This window comes from Macrosteles quadrilineatus, unplaced genomic scaffold, assembly GCF_028750875.1.
Source record: "Macrosteles quadrilineatus isolate MER2022 unplaced genomic scaffold, UCM_ALF_1.0 Scaffold_4__1_contigs__length_99947679, whole genome shotgun sequence".
Lineage (NCBI taxonomy): Eukaryota > Metazoa > Arthropoda > Insecta > Hemiptera > Cicadellidae > Macrosteles > Macrosteles quadrilineatus.
In genome coordinates this window covers 4,064,761-4,086,323 of record NW_026542597.1, presented here as the reverse complement: position 1 = coordinate 4,086,323, position 21,563 = coordinate 4,064,761, and the positions used below count along the sequence as shown (strand labels likewise).

Sequence of the window (21,563 nt, the reverse complement as noted above, 5' to 3'; positions counted from 1 at the left end):
CCGATAAGAGAACAGACATGTTTTTTGCTTATTTATTAATACAATGCTAACTTGATATTTGCAGTACTGTAAAAATAAAAATAAATTCGTTATTATTTCACACATTAAATTCAACATTTACGCTGAGTTTATTTCACAGGTTGACTTCAGGTGGAGCACCTATAAAAATAGGCTTCAAATTTCATGGTAAGATAAGAAGTCTACACTTTTCATGGTAAAATCTTCAACCCAAAGCCAGCCCACAAAATTCTAATTTACCGGGTGTAGGCACATGACCCTGGCTGTAATCCTCTTAATCACGGTCAGTTGACCTGTCAGTTCTAGGCTGGTGTCGAACGCATCGGCATCATACCGTGCATAGCCGAACTGTTGGCGACAAATTGTTAGCTCTATCACTGTCGCTGTCAAAACGTACCGTTTGTAGGTTATATTTCAATTTAATTTAATTTAACTGTTATAAACCAACCAAACTTGATGATAATGAAAAATTGAATGAAGGTTTACTAATCAAAAAAATAGTTCTGTTCATAAAACAAAATTACAAATGCCTAAAATTCAATTTTTAAATTTTTTTATTATAAAATTAAACTGTTATAACCTAACCAAACCAACCAAACTTGCTGATACGGTGGGATTCAGAATTCTTGATTCCCCACCCCTACTCCGGTGACCACTACCCTCAGGCCATAAATCAGGGGATTAACCCAAACAAAGATCTGGGCCGTTGTCCGTCTCCCCTATTTTACCACACCATGCTAGGCGGAAGTAAACGGGTAAAAAAATTGTGTAAAATGTCTTAGGAATTAAATACTTCAAACGCATGGACATTATATTTTTTTATCAGATGATCAAAGGGATTAAAATAACAATCTACGTCATTGAGGAGATGATGTTTACATGGCATGACCCAATTACTAAGTTTAATTAAATTAATGTCCCTGCAGCTGTCTCGAAATTGCACATCTTATTACTCCCCAAGATAGCTTAATTTGTCTTTACTTTACTTACTTAAATACTTTTCATTGAAATGGCATATAATTTCATATACTCATTACCGGTACTCATGCAATTCTCAAAACATATTTCTGAGGAAAGATTTGGAGCCAAGAGTAACATCCTTGCCAAGTTTGAAATTAATGAATTTATCATTATTACTCATGCAGCAGCAGGCTCCTTGTCGAGATATAACTTATACATAGTTGGTGATGCACATACTAAAGAAGTTGTCACAAAAACGTGTAGCAAATAAGTGTTATTTGTAAAACCAGATCCTATAGAAACTAAAATAAGGTGAGAATATCCAGTCACACTACGCTAACCAAGTCAAAATTAAAAAAATATTACTTTGTCAAATATTAATGTTACTGTGTAGAATATACTTATTTTTTACCAACATTTTTGATGGTATGTATTATCTGGCTAGTGGCTCTGCTTAGCGTGCTTCTTATTTTTATGACATCATGCACAGCAACTGAGTAAATATGGCGGTTCCAAGCATTTCTCTATCACAAAGAGACCAATAAGTAAATTGTGGATTTAGTGTTAGCATTGATTAAACATACTAACCTTTTGGGGTAGTATGTCACCCTAATGGAGCAGATGTAGAAAATTTTAGATGTAGGTGTTTTGATGTGTTATTTATTGTTATTTTTATCAACTGTTACCATGACCTATTGAGAAATTATTTTAAAGTTGTTTGCTTTTTGTCTACAAATAAATACAGTAACACATCTTTTACGTTTTATGGAATCTAAAGCACACCAGAATGTGCAAACAGCCCACAATGCCTTGTGAGGTCAGGGTATTTACTCAGGGGAGGTATAAAAGAGGCTACGATGACAGCTGTGGGCTTCTTATTAGCTGAGGGAACGCCATTACCGTAACAAAACGATCAGTAGTCATCGGCCTCGGTGGTCAAATGGTCAGCGTGCCGGGCTGATATGCTGAAGGTCCCGGGTTCAAATCCCGCTCGTGATATTAACTTTTTGTCCAAGATTTTTTTATTATCAGCAAGTTTGGTTGGTTTGGTTCGATTATGACAGTTTAATTTTATTATTAGGTCATTATAAAATTTTAGTAGAGCAATTTCTAGTTTTATTTAATAAACAGAATTATTTTTTCTATTAATAAACTTTTGTTATATTATTTCATTATCAGCAAGTTTGGTTAGTTCGGCTAGGTTATGATAGTTATGATATTAATTTTATAATTAAAAAATAATAAAATTGAATTTGAGGCATTTACAGTTTTATTTTATGAACAGAACTATTTTTGTGATTAGTAAACCTTCTTTGCCAAAGTACTCTCTACTACAGCGCTGTTCACGGAGGAATTTTGAACTAATGCCTCATTCGTACCTCCCCTAAGTCAGACCCTGAGGTCAGCCCCTGCACAATCAATCATTATAATCTCCTGACACTCAAGATAGCTCACGAGTATGAGGAATGAGCTTCATGCAAAAGAAGAGGACTTAGCACATTCACTTAGTACTGGGGTAGGTAAATCTATGTGGTAAGTTTCAGGGTATATCTAGAATAGATAGGTTTTTTGAGCCAAACAAAGGGCTTAGTCTGTTGGCAACACACTTTCATCTTCCATGGATTGTTGAGCTAACAAGACCAATGTGCTGCTTCACACAAAATAATCTCTTTGACAGGTTTTTTTTTATTAAAAAATGACTTCTTCCAATTAAGACAAATCCCATACTCTAATATGAGCAATGTTTGCTTGTATGTATGTATGTTTGTATGCTTGCTTGCAGGAAGATCTCGAAAACGGCTCCGACGTTCTTATGTTGTAAATAGTTTATTTTTGGCCTAAAAATGAGTTTACTGCAATTAGAAATGCCAACAAAAATCTAATTACGTAGAAAATTAAACTAAAAGTCACATTTTAGCGAATTTCCCTATAGGGAAGTAGTTATTACCATAGGTCTCATGGTAAGACCTAGGCCCGGGACCGATTTACTATTTCATTTTGATGTCCCCAGAGGCCAAAAACACCATTCGTTCAATCAAATTTGTATATAATGTATCCATCCGCACGATAACTTGAGTAATTTTTGTCCAATTTTGATAAAATTTGGTTTGAAGGTATAAGGCGGGATAAACTTGAATGAGTTTGTGAACCAGCATGATCAGACTATGGAAACGAGGGCTTATGGGGGGTTTTATGGGGTAAAAATAGGTTTTTCCCATTTTTGACCCTAAAAACACAAAATTTCACAATTTCTTTTTAAACCATTTTGTAGAGCTTAAAAAACAAATAATTTAGTATATTAAAGCGTTATTATGCGCCTAATTGTTACGGAGAAAATTCAAAAAAATTGTAATTTTAAATTCCCATGTTATTCTAATGGAGAATGAGTCAACAATTGTAGTTTGCTTGTTTATGAACATATTTTGATCAAATTTGGAAAATACATTAATTTCTTACTAAACCACAGTACCTTTTAACATTTTACATAAAAAAAACTTTTTTACCCTCCCTGTTGCAGCAAACCTAAGTACTCATTAAACTAATTCTGTTTAAATAGGGAATAAATGTGATATTTTTAAGGAGACATTTTAGTTTAAATCCAATCAGGTAGATGGAAATTCGCTAAGTCTGCAGGTTTGCTGCGGCGGGGGTATTTCATTAGTCTTATGGGTTGGTAAGAAACCATGTTGGTTGAGTTAAATAACAAGGAAAAAGTAAACAAAATACAGTAGACTCCCTCTTATCCGGACTCCTTGGGACCGAGGCCAGTCCGGATAACGGGTTTTCCGGTTAAACCGACGTCCCCAAAAACTTGTTATGTAACCCAAATATTTGACTTAAATTTAGGAGAGCATTGTATTTAGACACGTGATCACTGGTCTCAAATGTTTCCCATGAGAACAGTTGTTTCAATAACGCCCACTTCCTGCCGATCTAGTCCGGTTACACCGATGTGCTGATAAAAATTGTCCGGTTAAAGAGATGTCATTTCCGCTGTGTGCAGTTCGGTTAAACCAATGTCCGGTTAAAAGGTGTCCGGATAAGAGGGAGTCTACTGTACTTGTAAGTTGTAACATGTGTTCATAAAGGCTTCTACCCACGGTATACTAGCAAATTAGAAATACAGTACAAAAGGAAAAACATCTCTTGTTACTATTGAGCAAAGATTATACTGAAGCTTACTCGATACATTGTAGCATAGACATTATTCTATTTGTCTATGATTGTAGAAAAGGCTAGCAGTGCGGAGTGTGGTATCTGTTATGACGATTAGATTAAGGTAGATTTCCCATCCTTATGGAACAGCTGAAGCCAATTTTGTTGTTAGTTCTGTCCGGTTTTCTGTAGATGTCGTGCTTTGTTTACAATTTGTTTCTTGTTATATAAGTAATTTTAAACCTCATTTAACCAAATAATACTATCTAATCATAAACAATAACTCGTCCACTAGCTATATAACCAAACAGTGAGACACATATAATGAGAAACTAAACCTAAAAGAATAAGGTATCTGCAATCCTAAAATGCTATGGGAAGGTAAAGAAACAGGTCCGCGACGTAGGAAGTGGTGAAGGAAGTAGTCAAGGCGAGCTATTCCGGAGTGCGGGAACTGTTTATGACGATAAGATTAAAGTATCTGCAATCCTAAAATGCTGTGGGAAGGTAAGGAAACAGGTACACGCCGTTGGAAGTGGTGAAAGAAGAAAGAAGTAGTAAAGGCAAACAGTCCGGAGTGTGGGAACTGTTTATGACGATTAGATTAAGGTATCTGCAATCCTAAAATGCTATGGGAAGGGAGGGAAACAGGTCCGCGACGTAGGAAGTGGTGAAGGAAGTAGTAAAGGCGAGCAGTCCGGAGTGTGGGAACTGGAAACCGTTTGTAACAGTTAGATATTTATGTATCTGAAATTGAAATACTGTACTGGAGCTATGAGAAGGGATGGAAACATGTCCACGACATAGGAAATGGTGAAAGAAGTAGTAAAAGCTATCAGTGCGGAGTGTGGGAAATGTTTGTGGCAATTAGATTAATGTATTTAAAATACTAAAATGCTATGGAAATATACGAAAAGGTCCACGACGTAGGAAGTAGTAAAGTTTAGCATCGCAGAGTGTGGGAACCGTCTGTGGCAGTTAGATTAATGTATCTGTAATACTTAAATGCTAGAAGGGAAGAAAACAGGTCCATTACGTAGGAAATGGTGAGGGAAGTAGTATTTTCCCCAAGCAAAGCTCGGTCCCCAGGTACTTATATTAAACACATTATTCAGTTTTTAAAGACAACATGCAGCCTATTATAGAATTCCAAATGGTTTGTACTGTGCAAACATGTGTAAAAATTGTTCATAAATAATGTTACTTAATTATATTTCTTTCAATCAGATGTTTGATAATTAGTTTTTAACAAAATTGTAAACAATTCAAGTCTTCAAGAATCATGTAAAATTTTTCTGTTTCATTTTGCTTTTATTCAAGAAAACTCAATATTTTTATGTAATATTTATATGGTGAGTATATATAGGCAGTAAATATAAGTAAAACTGTAAATATAACAATATGCCAAAACCATGTTATGGAATATCTTAACAAAGCTACAGATCACCTCACACCATTCTACACTCATCCTTCACTCATATTTGGGTTAAAATATGCACATATAGGTGGAGTCCCCATCTCAATGATTGATAATTGGTAATTGAACAATTCATATACAAGACTCCAATGTTTTTTCTTATTTTCAAAATTACATACCAGTAAACGCAATTTCAGGTCGGCTCTTTGCTGTTTTCTTATCAGTAATGTTATTCTTATTTGGTGTCCTTAAATAAGTACAGTACCAAAAATTTAGGAATAGGTTTTATGGGTTAAATAAAACCAAAATCAAGAATATGTTTGTTCAGAAACATCTTGTTAGCGAGTTGTTTATGTCTCATTTGGAATATATATAAGGGATTTGGGGCTACTAGGTTACTAGGTCCTAAAGATGAAAAGTAACTTTTTGCCTGTAGTAATTTCTTCCAAAAATAAATTTTTTTTTTGTCCTAAGGACGCTAGGCACGAGCCTGGGATTGTTTTTCACATTACTTCAGGCTAGACCTAGGGGTTGCGGCATTATCACTTTGATAAAATCCATTGGTGACTTGGCGGGGATCGAACCTGGGACCTCAGGGACTGAAGTCCCGCGCTCTAACCACTACGCTACGCCAGCTCGCTCCCTCCAAAAATACATTAGCGTCTAAATAGAAAACAGAAAAAGAACTTGCTAATGTGCCATGCTCTAGTATGCCACTGTTCATGAAATTAACATGACCTACTGACCTACAGAAAAAAGCAAGGTAAATACTTATCATTCAATCTTTTTCAGGAATTAGTCAAGTAAAAAACAACATTCTAAGGCCAAACCTAAAAATAAGTTAAATAGTTTTTACTTGTGATCAATCTCTTCAAACCATACTGAAACTTATAAACAAGCAAGATGGATCCCCAGAGCAGCCAGAAGTTAACATCATATATCGATCAATTACTCGCTCTGCTCGACGCCCTGAATGAAACTGTTTTGAACTCGAGCCTCCAAGTTGATGAGCCTGGAGTTGAAAAAACCACTGCTCCTACCCAGACTAAGCATTTGGCATTTGGATTAAAAGTACCGTTCTTTGACATAGAATTTGGAATCAACAAACCTCCAGAACCAACTCATCCACAACCAGCTCCACAACAACCAGTAGTATATGCTGCTGGAAATTGGGTATTTAACCCTGTGACAAACCAGCAAGAATGGGTTCCTGCAGGTCAACAAGCTCCTCAACAACAATATGCTCAAGGAAATTGGGTATTTAACCCTGTGACAAACCAGCAAGAATGGGTTCCTGCAGGTCAACAAGCTCCTCAACAACAATATGCTCAAGGAAATTGGGTATTTAACCCTAGGACAAACCAGCAAGAATGGGTTCCTGCTGGTCAATCCCCGAGACTTACAAGAGCAGCACCGGTAAACCCTCAGCCTGAAAGCCCTGAGAGCCCTGAAAGCCCTGAAAGCCCTGAAAGCCCTGAAAGCCCTGTAAGCCCTGAAAACGACTCAGAAGATCCTCAACCTACCATTGAAATGGGTACCAATGAGATTTATAAAACCCTTGAAGACATTAACAATTGTATCAGAGACATGTCAAAATTTCTTTTGTAGACAACCGGCTTTGTAAAAGTTACTTCCATTTTTATAGAATGAATAAAATCTTACAGAAATACATTTTCTAATATTTTTTACCAGTACGGGGCTTGTCTGTAAAGTTAAGGTCTCCAACAAAAAAAAAAGCTCCAGTCGTAACCAAGCAAGGCTAGCTTTAATCTGACTGTAGCACAGTTTTCCTTACTTCCTCCACTATAGGTCGGCCGCTTAGAAAGTAACCTCCTCCAGCATTGGTTTAGCATTAGCACGCAGGTCGTTTTCTAAGCGGCCGAACTATAGTATTCTAGTCATTAAAGTTGCCAACTGCAATGTCAGGGAAAATCTATGCTCTTGCTTGGTATAAATAACACCCCTAAAAACCACAAAATATAGTTGCAGAGCATTATTTATACTGTACGGGAACATTTATTTTCTTTAACATTGTTGGGATACTACAATGAGACTGTTGCATAAGAGTGGGAATTGCCTGTATAGAGGTAAAAGTACACTGTGCTTTTGTCACATTTGAACTAGGATACTTGTTGGAGACCTTCCATGGACAACCCTCATATTATTTACGTTGTAGTCGTACTTACGCACTAAACTATAAATATACTCATAATTAGTTTTAAAAGCAGTCATAAGGAATACAACAAAAACTAGAGAGCAATAAGTAAACAAAAACATAATAGATTAGATGGTTTACATTTTTTACTTACTTACATATAAAAAAACAAACAAAAAACTCTTTGATGGACGTGCTAGTCTTCATCATTGATCATGAAAACTTGATCATTGGGAAACTGAACCCATACCTTGTAAAACGCCTTTCCCAAAAAATCAACACAATCTTTTACAAATCCTCACCAAATTTATAAAAAAAATTACCAAATAGCCCAGTCATTAAAGGGACAAAATAGTGCTTTGTCAGAAGTAATTATATAGTGGAAGGCTGATTTTTTCATGGCTGTTAGTAGATCATATAAGGAACATTTTCTAAAAAGTCCCCGCCACTCCCCCTCTTGCTTCCCCCCCTACACCCTTTTAAGTGTATTTGTGTAAGCTTTTATCATTTCATGAATATCTCAGAAACAAATAGCAATAGAATAAATTTTGTTTCGCCATTTGAATCCTTAAAATATTCTCTACAAAAAACGTTATTAAAGTGTAATCAATATATTCAGTAGTTTTCTTGTAATTTAAGTTTGAATGTAAATTTTTTCACTTTTAAATTTTAACCTTCGTCTGTTAAGTTGATTTGTATTGAAATGAGACGAGATAGAGAAACATGTTTTATATAAAAAGTTGGCGTATTTGAAATGATATGGGTTTTATGTATTTTAGTTGAAGCCAGTTGACAGAATCAGTCCGAAAACGGGAGGCGACGTCGGGTGCAAGAGCGCTCGCGGCGCGGATCCGCGAGTATAGTTAGTCCAGTCAACCTATGTTTTTAGGGGGGGGGGGATTAGTAAAAAGCTGATTTTTTGCCCATCTACTACTACCATTTAGACAAGAGGTCAGCCAAAAGTCCCCGCCCCTACCCCCCTTGCTTCCCCCCCTGTGCCCCCCTAAACATATAAAGTGTAAGGGTTACTAAAATCATGTTTTTCTCGATTCGACATACTGAATTGCAATTACTTTTATTGTCTTTGTTATAAAATTTCATACAATCCTGTTTAGTTAACTTTCATCGTAGCTGTTACCGTTTGTTCGTTATTTGTATAAATATGTACGGATTTATATATTTTTAAACATAACATTTTTTTGTCGCCTTACTTTAAAGAAATTATGCGAGATTCAGCCTGTGTAATGCAGTATGTGTACTCAATCAGTGGGTTTGGTCTAGTTGGGGCTGGCGCGGAATACTATCATTGTTGTAATGTGGAGAATGTTTCTTTTTACTTAAGATACAATATTGTATTATATATATATAAAAAACAAAACCCATGTACAGTTAACATGGGTTTTGTTTCGGTTGTTTTTTTAGCGAATTCCTCATATAGGGAATAAGCTATTACCGTAGGTGGTAAGACCTAGACCCGGGCCCGATTAACTTTTTTGTTTTGAGGCCCTCAGAGGCCAAAAACACCCTCCCCCGTTCAAATTCAAAAATAAAATGGAAAATTTAAGATTTTATATATATATATATATATATATATATATGTGTGTGAGTGTGATATGTATATGAGTCCGTTAGCGTGATAGCTTAAACAAAAATAATCGGAAGTTGATGAAATTTGGTACAAATGTATCAATTTACGTTTATTCGTACGAGTTTGCGAACCAGCATGATTGGACTATGGGAATAGGGGTTTATGGGAGTTTGTATGGGACAAAAGTTGGTTATTCCCATTTCCCCCCTAAAACCTCAAAGTATTACAATTTATTTCCATGGTAATAGCTTATTCCCTTTATGGGAAATTCCCTAAAAATCTAAGTTAGGAAAGGAAGGGAGATTTTGGCCCTTTGCATGAAAAGGAAAATAATTCCATATCAATCATAGACAACAAAACTATATATTTTCTTTTAACATTTATTATGCATTTTCATTATTTTTACAACAATTTACGATATATATATTAAGATACAATATTAAGAGCAAACATTGGTATACATTAACTTTTTTGTTTTACATATTGTAAACAATGAAAAGATACACTCACAATTGTTTTGGTACCAGTCCCAACCCCTTGCCTCTGTGTGGTGAGGCTAGCATGTGTGTGAGAAGAGGCAACCCTTTAAGGGACACTCCCTTAGCAAACAGGGTAAAGTACCGAACCAAATTTAATAACAATATTTTTGTAATACAATAATAATTGTGTTATGGTTGTTGGGACTTGAGGAAGGTAATTCTGAGATCTATAAAAACTTTGTACTTTCAACATTTTCACTGTACATTTATCCAGACCATATGGTTGGTCCATGTGTTATTGTACTTGAAGTGGCCATTTTATAAGTGACCAGGTTTTTTTGTTTTAACAATTAGATGGTTTTTATATTGTCTCTTTCCATATACTCGTAATTCAACATTCATAATTTCAGTTTTGTAAGTTTGTAAGTTTGAGAATCTACTCAAACCAAAAGGGTTGTACTCAATACATCACATTAAATAGGAAACCCCAAGGTCGATCAAGGAAATAGGCAGATCTAGGCAGAAATAGACAGGAAAGTTTAATCTATCTTTTGAAGATTGAAAGAAAGGAAAAAGTTGCCAATGAGAAGAGTACGTGTATTGTATTTTAAACTATGAACTTTTGATAATTGAGAGTGAGCATAAATTCCAAAAAAAGGCAATTTGAAATCAAAGACAATATGTCACATGACATTTGTTAGAAAAGAGTTAGACAAATCAATTATCAATTAATTAATTATCAATTATCAATTATTTAAGATGCGGACGCCACTATGTGCGTATTTTAACCCAAATATGAGTGAAGGATGAGTGTAGGATGAGTGGCGCGATCTTGTAGTCTTGTTAGTAACTAAGGCCGACATGTTCCTTAGACACAGCTGTTAATTAATAGCCCATACAGCTAATGGCAACTAAGGGACCTAACACTTCAACAACATTGACAGTTTAAAAATATAGAAACACAATGTTAACAATATATTCTTTTTTTCACACCTATATTTCTATGTTATGATTTTCAACAACAAATGCATGCAATCACAGAAACATCTTTGACGACACTAAACTACTTTCAGTCTTCTACACGATCAGTCTTAGACTGGGACACTTGACACAGAGACTAGATTGGATGTTGTGTGTTGGGTGTTTGGCTGTAGTCAGGACACCTGAGAGAGCTGGATGGAGTTGGTCCTCTGAGAAGTGATGCTGGACGTCATCTTGGATGATGCCTGGGACTTGCGAGGATGTTTCGGGAACTTCGGTGTCTTCCCAATGTGCAGCTTGGCTTTGACCAGCCCCAGAACCTGAGTTGAAGAGAATAATTAGCTGGGTAATGTTTACAGGGATTTTTAATGTTACTCTCACAATAATATAAATATCCCAATTTGTCATGGTGAGGCATTGTATCTCTCTGTGATAGAATCACTAGTTATTGAATAATGTTTAAAGGTAAAGAAAGTATATCACAAAATTTCTACTTTTGTGTTGTATATTTTATGTGTCTCTGACTTATTTAAAGGTAAGCCTGTTTTCCTGTCAATTTCCTTAATAATTCCTGGCAAATGCCCCATCTTTTTATCAGATAAAGGTAAAGAATCATTTTTAGCTGTTTAGTAAGTATGGAAATGAATAGTTCTAGTTCACCTTAGAACATTAAAATTCAGTGACTTGTATCACAAAAAATGCATGTTGACACATTGATATTTTGACATAAGTTAATGTACTTTTCCTAGTCAGAAGAATGAACATAACCAATCATGCTAGAAAGATTTGTCTGTACTCTTGACTATTGATTTTCTCAGATACATTAGCTGAACTCCAAAAAATCCTTGCTTTTAGAATGAGTTATAGCAGAATTAAAAGAGGAGTGTCTGAATATGATTTGTAAATATGTCGCTGCCGTCGATGAAATCTGCCATGCTACTTGGTCATTTCATAATGGTACAGTAACAAAGGCTGACTTAACAGCTGAAACTATAGATCTTTAATGCATCATCAACTAATTACAGCAACAACTAAGGGTAGATAATAGAATTTACTTTTTAACTACACACATTTTGTTATTTAATTAAAAACATGCAACAGCTGACCCATATAAATGGGATGTCTGCTTTCATGTAATTGTAAAAACACAAGGTTACTCTACCTTTTCCTTGCAGCAGAACAAAATGAAGATGAAAACCCCGCGGAGAGCGTTGATGGCGTCTGTGACATACCAGTAGCTCTCAGAGCCCCCGGCCACCCATGATATTAGCTCAAACACCCAGGTCACACCCATCAACCCGAACAGTTTCAGGTACAGGCTGAACCTATGACAAATATCAACTGATAAGATACAATGTCAATTTCAAAAATTAATTTAGAAAAATAGGTAAAATTTATAATATTTTGAGGTTAAATTTAATGTTCAGCCGGCTATTTAAAAAAAATCAAGTGGAGCATAACGTTACCTTGTGATTTTGATGGTCAAGGGTAAAAAAAGACTCATATACTTTTCCAGTTGTATGATAAGGGTTTAGTAATAAATATTTAAAGAACTTTGTAGCTTTGTGACTTGATTGAAAAAAAAAACAATATAATAGTTAAAGTTAAATTTCAATTTGTTTAGTTTTTTTTTTGATTTAAACTCGCCTACATAATTATCCACCTTACTACCCTTTTATTAATTTTGTCAAACCTTTGGCATCTTTATTGGTACTTGGGCTATATGATTTATTAATATTCACTCTTTAGAGGCTTCAGCAATTTATGAGTTTTCTTAAAAAGAAGGAAAGATTAAAGATTCCATAACCAAAAGCAAGCAGTTAATTATAAAACAATGGGACATGCGCTTTTAGCAAGAGAAAATTTTGACCACTCTTGGTGTTTTTACAGTTGGCTAAAACAATTATTTTTTAGGTAAAATTATAAGCACACGCTTAATTTGTAATAAACTCAAACTAAAGCTTCAATGACAGTTAGTATACATGGACATTTATGCACATTACAATGAAACCACAAACAAAGAACTAAATACAGTAGTAAGAGGATAGAACATGTTCTTCATCCTTGAGTGCAATGATTTGTACGTGCTTTTATATATGACTGGTTTTACCTTATAGTTTTATTTGCTGTTGTCCCATTGTAGATAGATTCAACATCCAAAAGCCTGCCAAAATAATTTTGACATTGATTGAAAATATTTAAGCTTTTGACTTTTGTCAATAACATTGTTTTGGTATTTTGTTTAGCTATGTTTTATTGGCTTTACATGATAGTGAATAATTATATATACAAAACATTTAACATATAATATAGACCGTGTTTTAATTACATGGATTTAAACTTACACTATATGATTTTAGAAGTACCTAACAGTGGCGGATCTAGAACAGTCACAAGGGGGGGTTGAACCGGGGGGTCTGGGGGGTTTGGGGGTACCCCTTGAAAAATTAATGTTAACTAAGTCTCCAAAATGGCAGTTTTTTACCATTTCTTTGTCCAAAGTTAGTGTGACAAATTATTTTACACAATGTGTATGCACTACTATATTACATGCAGTAAAAAAATATATATATGTATGCCTGATGGGGGGGGGGGCGGTCGCCCCCCCTCTGGATCCGCCACTGGTACCTAATTATGCTAATTATTGCAGCCAAACTTAAATAATCAGCAGTCTTTTTCCGGTAGCTTTTATGATTTAATGAGACTTAAGGACCAAGGACCTACTGCACTCTCAAATACATATAAAAGTTGGTAAGTGGTGATCGATTTCGATTGGACGCTCTAATCATCATCAGATCCAATAGACGAATGTTTTTGTTTTTTCAGGTAACACGTATGATGCTGATCGAGAAGTTATTTAATCTCATAAACAATTCCATCTTCAAGATTTGATACATAAATATATTATTATTACTCAACTAAATACTTAAAGTATACAATTAACTAACCTGTTAGTATCTTGACGCAGCTTAGAGCCGGCATGCTGCACTATGTTGGCAGTGTCTCGGTGCGTCTGGCGTATCTTGCCAGCCGTGTAGATAAAGAGTGCCAGGTTAGCCATCAGCAGCAGACCCATCGGACCATACACAAGCAACAGGACCGACTCCCAGTCTGAAAAACATTCAATAAAGTTAGAGCCAACTCAACAAAACCATGACAGAATTCGCAATCAATAAAGGTTTGAGTTAGAGCGAGATGCCTTCAGCTAAAATTCAAGGAAAATAAAATTAAAAACTGTTATGTAGAACAGTTACAACAATGTTAACATACAATCATATATTAGTACATGTACTAATAATTATGCCTGAAAATTATTAGATCATAATGTCAAATTTGGTTACTGTACTGCATGAAATGACCCCTCCCACTGCTGAAGTTCAAAGTGCTAACAGCTAGATAAGCCTCTAAAACAAGTTGTAAAAATAATGATTTATACAAAACTTACGTTCAAACCAGCAGCGAGTGGTTCCAAAAGATGGTTTGAACTTTGACATGGAGGGAACTGCAGGGCTGAACTCCAGAAATGCGGTGATTCCTGAGAATGCGGCAGAACCTCCCCAAGCAAACAGAGAGTAGTAGATGAACTTGTGTCCATCACTGTCCAGAGACTGGGAACCTTTTGGGGCTCTCAGGCCACTGTGGACACAACATATAGTGTTAAAGTTTATGGGTGATCTGGCTTAGTGTTTTGAGGAGGTACCAGACCAGTGAGGTACATTGATTTATTAACAATACCTACTTTTATAATGTTTCCCTCACATTTTATAAACACAGAGCTTTAAACAGTACTGCAATTCTAAACTTCATTTTTGGATTGAAGAACACGACACTACATATTCCATTCCCATGTTAAGTTTGTAGACAGAGTTTTTAATTAAAACCGTCATAGTTGATGTGAGCCACCAACAGATTGTGCTGATCTAAATTCTGTCAAATACACAAACTTTTTACCAAGTTAAACCACGTTAAACCTAGGGAATGACTTATGGTGAGCTATAGCAACTGTTAAGACCGATCAACCTGATCAGCAACAAAAAATAAGGTAGAAAATAGAATTTTAGACACTAGCGCATTCTGTGACTGGCTAACACAACTACGTTCTGTTTTAATAAAAAATTAGCTACAGCTGATATAGATAGGATGTCAACTCCAGTATCAAATAGTCAATGAGGACAGGTACAATTTTCAACCCTTTTTGTTGATTTATGACCTCATAGTTATTGAAGTAAGAAATAAATCATTTATTTATCATTTAAATAGCCTTTACTAAAACATTTCATAACAACAAATAATTGTTTATCAAGTGATTTGTTTAACAAATCATGTTCAACTTCAGTAGGGTTAATGATCTCCTGGATTTTCTTGGTGAAACTACTTGAGTGACGTAAGGAGTCTGACGATGCTTTAGATGAGGAGTAGTTTAAGGAGTTTGAAGATGCATTGGTTGTGGAGTTATGTCAGGTCTTCTCTGCATTTTTAAGAGAATGCTGTCATATATTTTTATTAGGATCGTTAAACTTTAGGAGCTGTATTGTGATTCCTCATTGAACACTGCCACTATGTTTAAAGAGATAAGATAGTGGCTGAGGTAATTTCTCCATGACTTTTGCTCTTTCCCTTTGCTTGTTAATACATTTAGCACTAATATATTTTTATCAACATTTAAGTTTTCATTTGTTATGCGAAACATGATGATAAATTTTTTGTAGTAGTTGTTTTTCATGCATTTTTTAAAACAAATTTTGAGAAAGGTTCTGGGTTTGAGGGTTTGATTATCAATAAGAGCTCAAATAATGTGACTGTTAAGAAGTTGAGAAACAGAGTAATTAACCCAAGCCTGCTACCGGAGGCATTTCGATAGCTTAACAAATACAACTCCATATCCTAAATCATATGTTATAGTCAATTATTGAATTTATGGTAATATTCTTGTAACACGTATGAATAGCTGTAAAAGTACAAGCCGTATTAAGTTACTCTGGATCTGGATGGCCTTTACATATTTCTTTGGGGCTTTAAGGGTTAATTTGTAAAAATCTGTAACCCGTATTTGTTTATAACATGTTTATTTTTTTTAAGCAATAGGTGTATGGATATTTTCCTAAATATTATATGATCTCTATGTACAACAAATAAATTAAATGGTATAGTTTTGCTTATAACAGGCATAACTTTTCAATCTAGGTTACTAGCATATACATGAATCCATGTCATATTCTTGTAATGTAAAGAGTTAAATCACTAGGAATTCACTCTTCTCATCTAGCATGGGTTTCCCAGCATTTATAGTTTTCAAGGACAACCAAAATTAACTGCTATCCTCCTACTAGCCATGTGCTCTTGCATTGATAATGATAGTAATGATAATGATATAATCAGCAATGTATAGATCCCCATGACACTTCTACTGGATCCCCCTTTGCATATATTTCCATAAACATTTTTTTCACAACTATTTCCTGTGAATAAGCCTCAATTATTTATTTTGCAACTTCTGAAATGTTTTCATTATACATAACCATTTCCACATACGGTTATGTAACAAAAAAACAATATTTTTTATTGATTTTAAGAATATCTTTGAACTTCTTGGAAAGTAAACTATATACTCTGTTCACAAAATTTAGGTGTTTTGAGGGGAGTTCCCCCACAACTTTTTTACTTTAACTTTTGAGCTATTATTTTTTAAGGTAGGTTCAAGTGGAGGGGTTGTTTTTCACAGCCCAAATTTTGTGAACGGAGTAGGGGCCAATACACTCAGCACTTGCGGGGGTCAGAAAATCAACCTCAGTTACAAGTATTTTCCCTTTGTACCTTTCATATAAAAAATATTTTAAAAATACAAAATGTTCTTTTTTAGGCAAGTAATGAAGAACTAGTTGGTACATTTATAAGAAACGTGCTAATTATCTGTGAAGCTTACCTGAAAGTCCATGCAATGTCCACACACATAACATTGAGCCAGAACATAGCAGCCAGGATCGCAAACTGTATAGTAAAGGCTGCAACACATAATCAGATTTAAAAACTTAACTAAACCCACAGTTTAAGCAGGAATCTTTGAACAGCTGTCATTTTTGATTGCACTGTCCATGGGTTTGTGGCGTTGTGTTTTACTAACAAAGACTTTTATTTCGATACCAAACTCGAACTATGCCAATATTTGAGAATTTTTTCTCACTCCTCTTGGACCATCCCCATTAAGAGGTAAAAAATTAATAATACCTTGAAAGAGTAGACATTTATGGTTATTATTAATATACCAAGTTTTGTAATTTTAGCTATAATGGAAATAGTATATTTCGTACTTAGGGTCGAAAATGAGGTTTTGCCGGCTCGAGATGGTTTTTAAGTTCGAGACGAAGTCGAGAACTTAAATCGATCGAGAGCTGCAAAACCATTTCGGTCCGTGGTACGAACGCTATTTTTCACCACACTATACCCTATTGTCCCTATTACCACTATTCATCACTATAATTATGCACACTGATAGTCAACACAACTGCAACTTTAAGGTTATGTGAAGAAATAATTTGAGGAATCAGCAAAAATAAAAATAAATAGTTGCTAGGCAACGGTGACAATAACACAATTCTATGGCAATGCTATGGATACTGATTGTGTATTTAAAATGCATTCATGTTTTAAGAGCTGATTTTGCGGCCCCGGCCTGTAAAACCTGCTCGGTCCCCAAATTACGATGACAGCTGGCATGGCCAGCAAAACGCAACTTTCAGCCACCAATTAACGTATGCAATACAGCCAAAAACATCATAGTGAGGTGAAAAAGCAACAATGTATATGAATGGATATAGTAGGTATAATTTTTATCAATTCTAGAGAAATGTTAGGTTGTTGTAAGGAATAGCATTGATTAATTTCCACTAACGATAAACACGCACAAATGAGCATACATGAATAATTCAAGTATACTAATGTAATATTTTTAAATAGCATCCCTTCGCTAAACATACTTTTTTCACATATCTGTTTTGTACCCTATCTGAAAAACCAGCTATTTCCCCACGTATTTCCCTTCATTGCTATTCATCGGACTGCTATAAACTATAAACCATTACGACTCCGCCCCAGCCATTTGCTGCTCACGATATGTGGTTGTTTATAAATAGTACGGGAGGGCCGTGTCGCAGGACAGCCGATAGCTGGACTTGCCAGAGGTCGGCAAAAACAAGGAATCCTTCACGTAACCACCGACCTTGAAGCGGGAGGAGAGAAGGCTGGGAAGTTATTATGATTACTGGGCGAACATCCTAATTGGAGTTTTTCTCGCCGACACGTATGTGGAATCTTTGTTGTGTTCGGATTTCAATAACTCAATAACTCGTTTATTGAACCAAGTAGACACAATTACATGTATAGGTTAGGTCAAAATAATATAATATGCTTTGGAATTGAACTTAAAATAGTAAAATTAACTTAAACATACTATTTACAAATCATTCTGTCTAAAGGAAAATTAAGATTCTAGCCGTCAGTCAGGAAGTCACAGACGCTGTAGAAGCATTTATTTAATAGAACAGATTTTAACTTTCTTTTGAATTTCAGATGGTCTGACTCTGCCTTTAGATGCGTTGGAAGGTGGTTGAAGATATTTACTGCATTGTAACGGAGATTTTTTTAAAAAAAGGTTGTACAGTGGACAGGGACTGGAAGATTATAAGAAGTTCTTAAATTGTAAGCATGGTTATGGGAATTGTTGAACTTGTCGATGTTTTGTTTTAGGAATGACAAGGTTTTGTAGATGTAAAGTGATGGAAACGTTAAGATGTTTGCAGTTTGAAAAAATGGTCTGCAGGTTTGTCGTCTTTTTAAAGAAAATATAGCTCTAATTGCCCGCTTCTGCAAACGGAATAGAAATAAGGTCCACTGATTCTCATACCCCCATATGGGCAAGGCATAGGTAAGATGTGGGAAAATAAGGCCATAATAGGCGGAAAGTAGGACATCAGATTTCGTCGAATTTGCAAGGGTGCGGATGGCAAATATTCCTGAACTAACTTTTTTTATTACGTGGTCAATATGATGGTAAAATTTTAACTTGTCGTCTAAAAACTCTTTGGCATCCCATCAGTGTGACCATGGCCAGCCATATGATTGTGGTCAACTTATTGCCATCGAATATCCAAATGAAATAACTGAGACGTGAGAATAAGTCCACCTTAAACATTCTTGTAGCCAATACTGATTCAACGGAATATTTAACGTATTTTTTCGTATTCGTACTTTTGAGTAGTTAAGGTATTATTTCGTGTCAATCGAATCCGACATTAAATTGGAGAGAAGTAATTATTAAATTTGATGTTGGGTTTGATAATGAGCAATTTGATCGGTAACTAAGTAATATATTGATTACTCCAGAAATTGAAGAGTAACACTGACTTTAAACTTTCCAAATGTTTCAGTCATTGGTCAAAAGCCAGGAGCATATTTTTTCCAAGTGTATTTCCCATCCGTTATTCATATTAATTTGATCATCAATTTATCTTGAAATCTTTGTATACAATATTTTCCCGATACAAAATAACGTTTTTAGTTTGTCAGCGTTTTTATTGTAGTGTATCGAGCATAATAATTTAAAACTGAGTTGCAAAATGTACAACTTTGAAGCCAAATCGGTCACTACATTTACAAGGATACGGTGAAATGTTAAACTTAAATGGAAAAATCGTCGCTATTTTGGACCAAATAAACACTTATCGTAATCAATGTAGCCATGGTAGGTTTCGGTTATCCCAGGCAGATTTACATAAGTAAACTCTGTTGAAAGTTTGTACGGGAGATGTCAAGGCTAATGGAATAGACAAATGTAAACTATTATACGTAATTGCTTGATAAAATGAACACGTGAGTTAAGACTACGACCATAGGTTACTGCCACTGTAAATACTTTACTTTATCGCCAGAAATTCACTATAACAAATTATCAGTCTCAGAGTTTCATTATTCAATTATTGTTCTTACCTTGACTTTTTCAACAGTGCAAGAGTGTAAAGAATAACTAAATTAATATTGTGTAAACGCAAATGAAAATCACAGCAAAGGAGCTGATTTGTCAGAAAAGAGGATTGATAGCCAAATAACGATAATAACGTAGAATAAGCAATAAAATCCATGAGTACATAACACCTTATGACAATTTACCTGACTTATTTGGGTTCTTATAATATTTAACATTTCAATTCATTATAATATCATTGCATAAAATTGCATAGTTCCAAGATACTCAAGGGCAAAGTTGAAATATTTTATCGGTCATAGCTAAATACTAAACTTGAACTGATTACAAAAACTAAAACCGGTCTTTCAGTAGAGAACTGGTTCGGCTTCGAAAGTAAGACACGGAAAACACAATCCCTTGGCGCCGATTGTGAGGCTATGCCGTGACGAGAATACTAATGTTTTTAACTATTTATAAATGCTTCTCCGTTTTTACTGCGAATAAAGGGATTAAGTTCTATTTACAGCATTAAACCCGATACAAATTTACATAAACGATTTCCAGGCATTAATTTTATTAGAATTCCTTGACGCAAGCTAAGGTTTACCATAGGAAAACAAGAGCCGTGTTTAAATACGTTAGTGGGAAAACCACTTCATTATTTTAATCATGTTTTAACGCGAGATTTTTTCTGTGCGCAAAACCTCGACAAAAGTAAGCTTACAATTGACTTTTTTTAGCTCCAACATTGATTGGTTCCTTTATATAAGTATGAATTAAGCCTACTTAAACTATACTAGTCCATAACAACTGAAGAATTTACACCAAATACCTTCGTTGTTGACCAAAGTACTGATTGTGCTTGCAATTTTTTTTAATGCAATTATTAAGACCTTTTTTCCGAACCGAGTGCTTGACCAAGTTAATGTTCCAGAATTGTCTTTATAAAGCGTAAACAACTAATTTACAAAGCTCTCCAAATTGAAGGATCTGTTTCTTGTTATCACGCTACATTTGGCAGTGGTCGTGACGTTGGAAAACAGCTGTTCTTTGTACAGCTGATCAATAGAACACTTGACCGATCAGCTGACATATCATAAACACATTTATTACAGACATCTTGGAACAGTTGAACAATAACTACATCTGGACTGTTCAGTAAAACCCCTGAGAAGAAGATTTATACTAATGTAAAGCAAGTTTCAAGTGGTTTAAAACTATATCCATGCTACCACACTTAACTTTGGCATTCGAAGATGGATTCAATTGGAACAAATAAAATGATGTGGTTTTAGTTTTAAAACGTAGAAGAGTGTACCAGTTAATATATTTCGTTCTGTCATAAAAACTCTCCAAACTATATTTGTCAACAGTAAAACATCAAAGTAAAGAAAAGTTAGGTAAAAAGTTTTACCTACGTGAAACGTACATTACGTTCGTTTACTTTTAATGAAATAGTTCTATGTTTATGTATAAAAAAACTTGTCTAAACTGGTTTTGTATTGATTGGTTAAGTTTTAGTGTTCACCAACCCTTTAGCTTTTAATGGAATGGAAAAATTCAGAGATAACATCAACACATTAAGTGCTGTTCAGTGTACAAGAAGTTATTAGTCAGAAAAATAGCCTACTTTTCCTTAATACAGAAACAATAATATAGACCGTTAGCAAAACATAGTTACCGTCTATTTTACTCTGTTTTGGCTATAGATTAAAAACTATTCTGGAGCTAATGGAACTTCTTTCCTTGGTCATTATAACATCGTTAGTGCTAAGTATTTGGAATTTACCCGTTTGTAAAATATAAAAATATAATAAGTACTCTTTTACGTGTTCTGTTGAAGGCTAAAC

At 34.9% G+C, this 21,563-nt stretch overlaps 1 protein-coding gene across 2 annotated transcripts in view; it reads right to left on the bottom strand.

Moving 5' to 3' along the window:
• Positions 1-10,576: 10,576 nt before the first annotated feature.
• LOC128992340 (probable G-protein coupled receptor Mth-like 1) overlaps positions 10,577-21,563 on the bottom strand; it is a 28,927-nt gene continuing 17,940 nt past the window's right edge. Inside the window, exons 3-8 of one of the 2 annotated variants that reach the window (XM_054415877.1) lie at positions 16,678-16,756; positions 14,200-14,390; positions 13,703-13,865; positions 12,865-12,918; positions 11,917-12,079; positions 10,577-11,074 (exon numbers count right to left, since the gene is read on the bottom strand). In XM_054415877.1, the coding sequence (XP_054271852.1) occupies positions 10,928-11,074; positions 11,917-12,079; positions 12,865-12,918; positions 13,703-13,865; positions 14,200-14,390; positions 16,678-16,756 (797 nt within the window). In that variant the 3' untranslated portion in view covers positions 10,577-10,927. The remainder of the gene's footprint in view (positions 11,075-11,916; positions 12,080-12,864; positions 12,919-13,702; positions 13,866-14,199; positions 14,391-16,677; positions 16,757-21,563) is intronic. The other variant, XM_054415878.1, reaches the window with a different exon arrangement.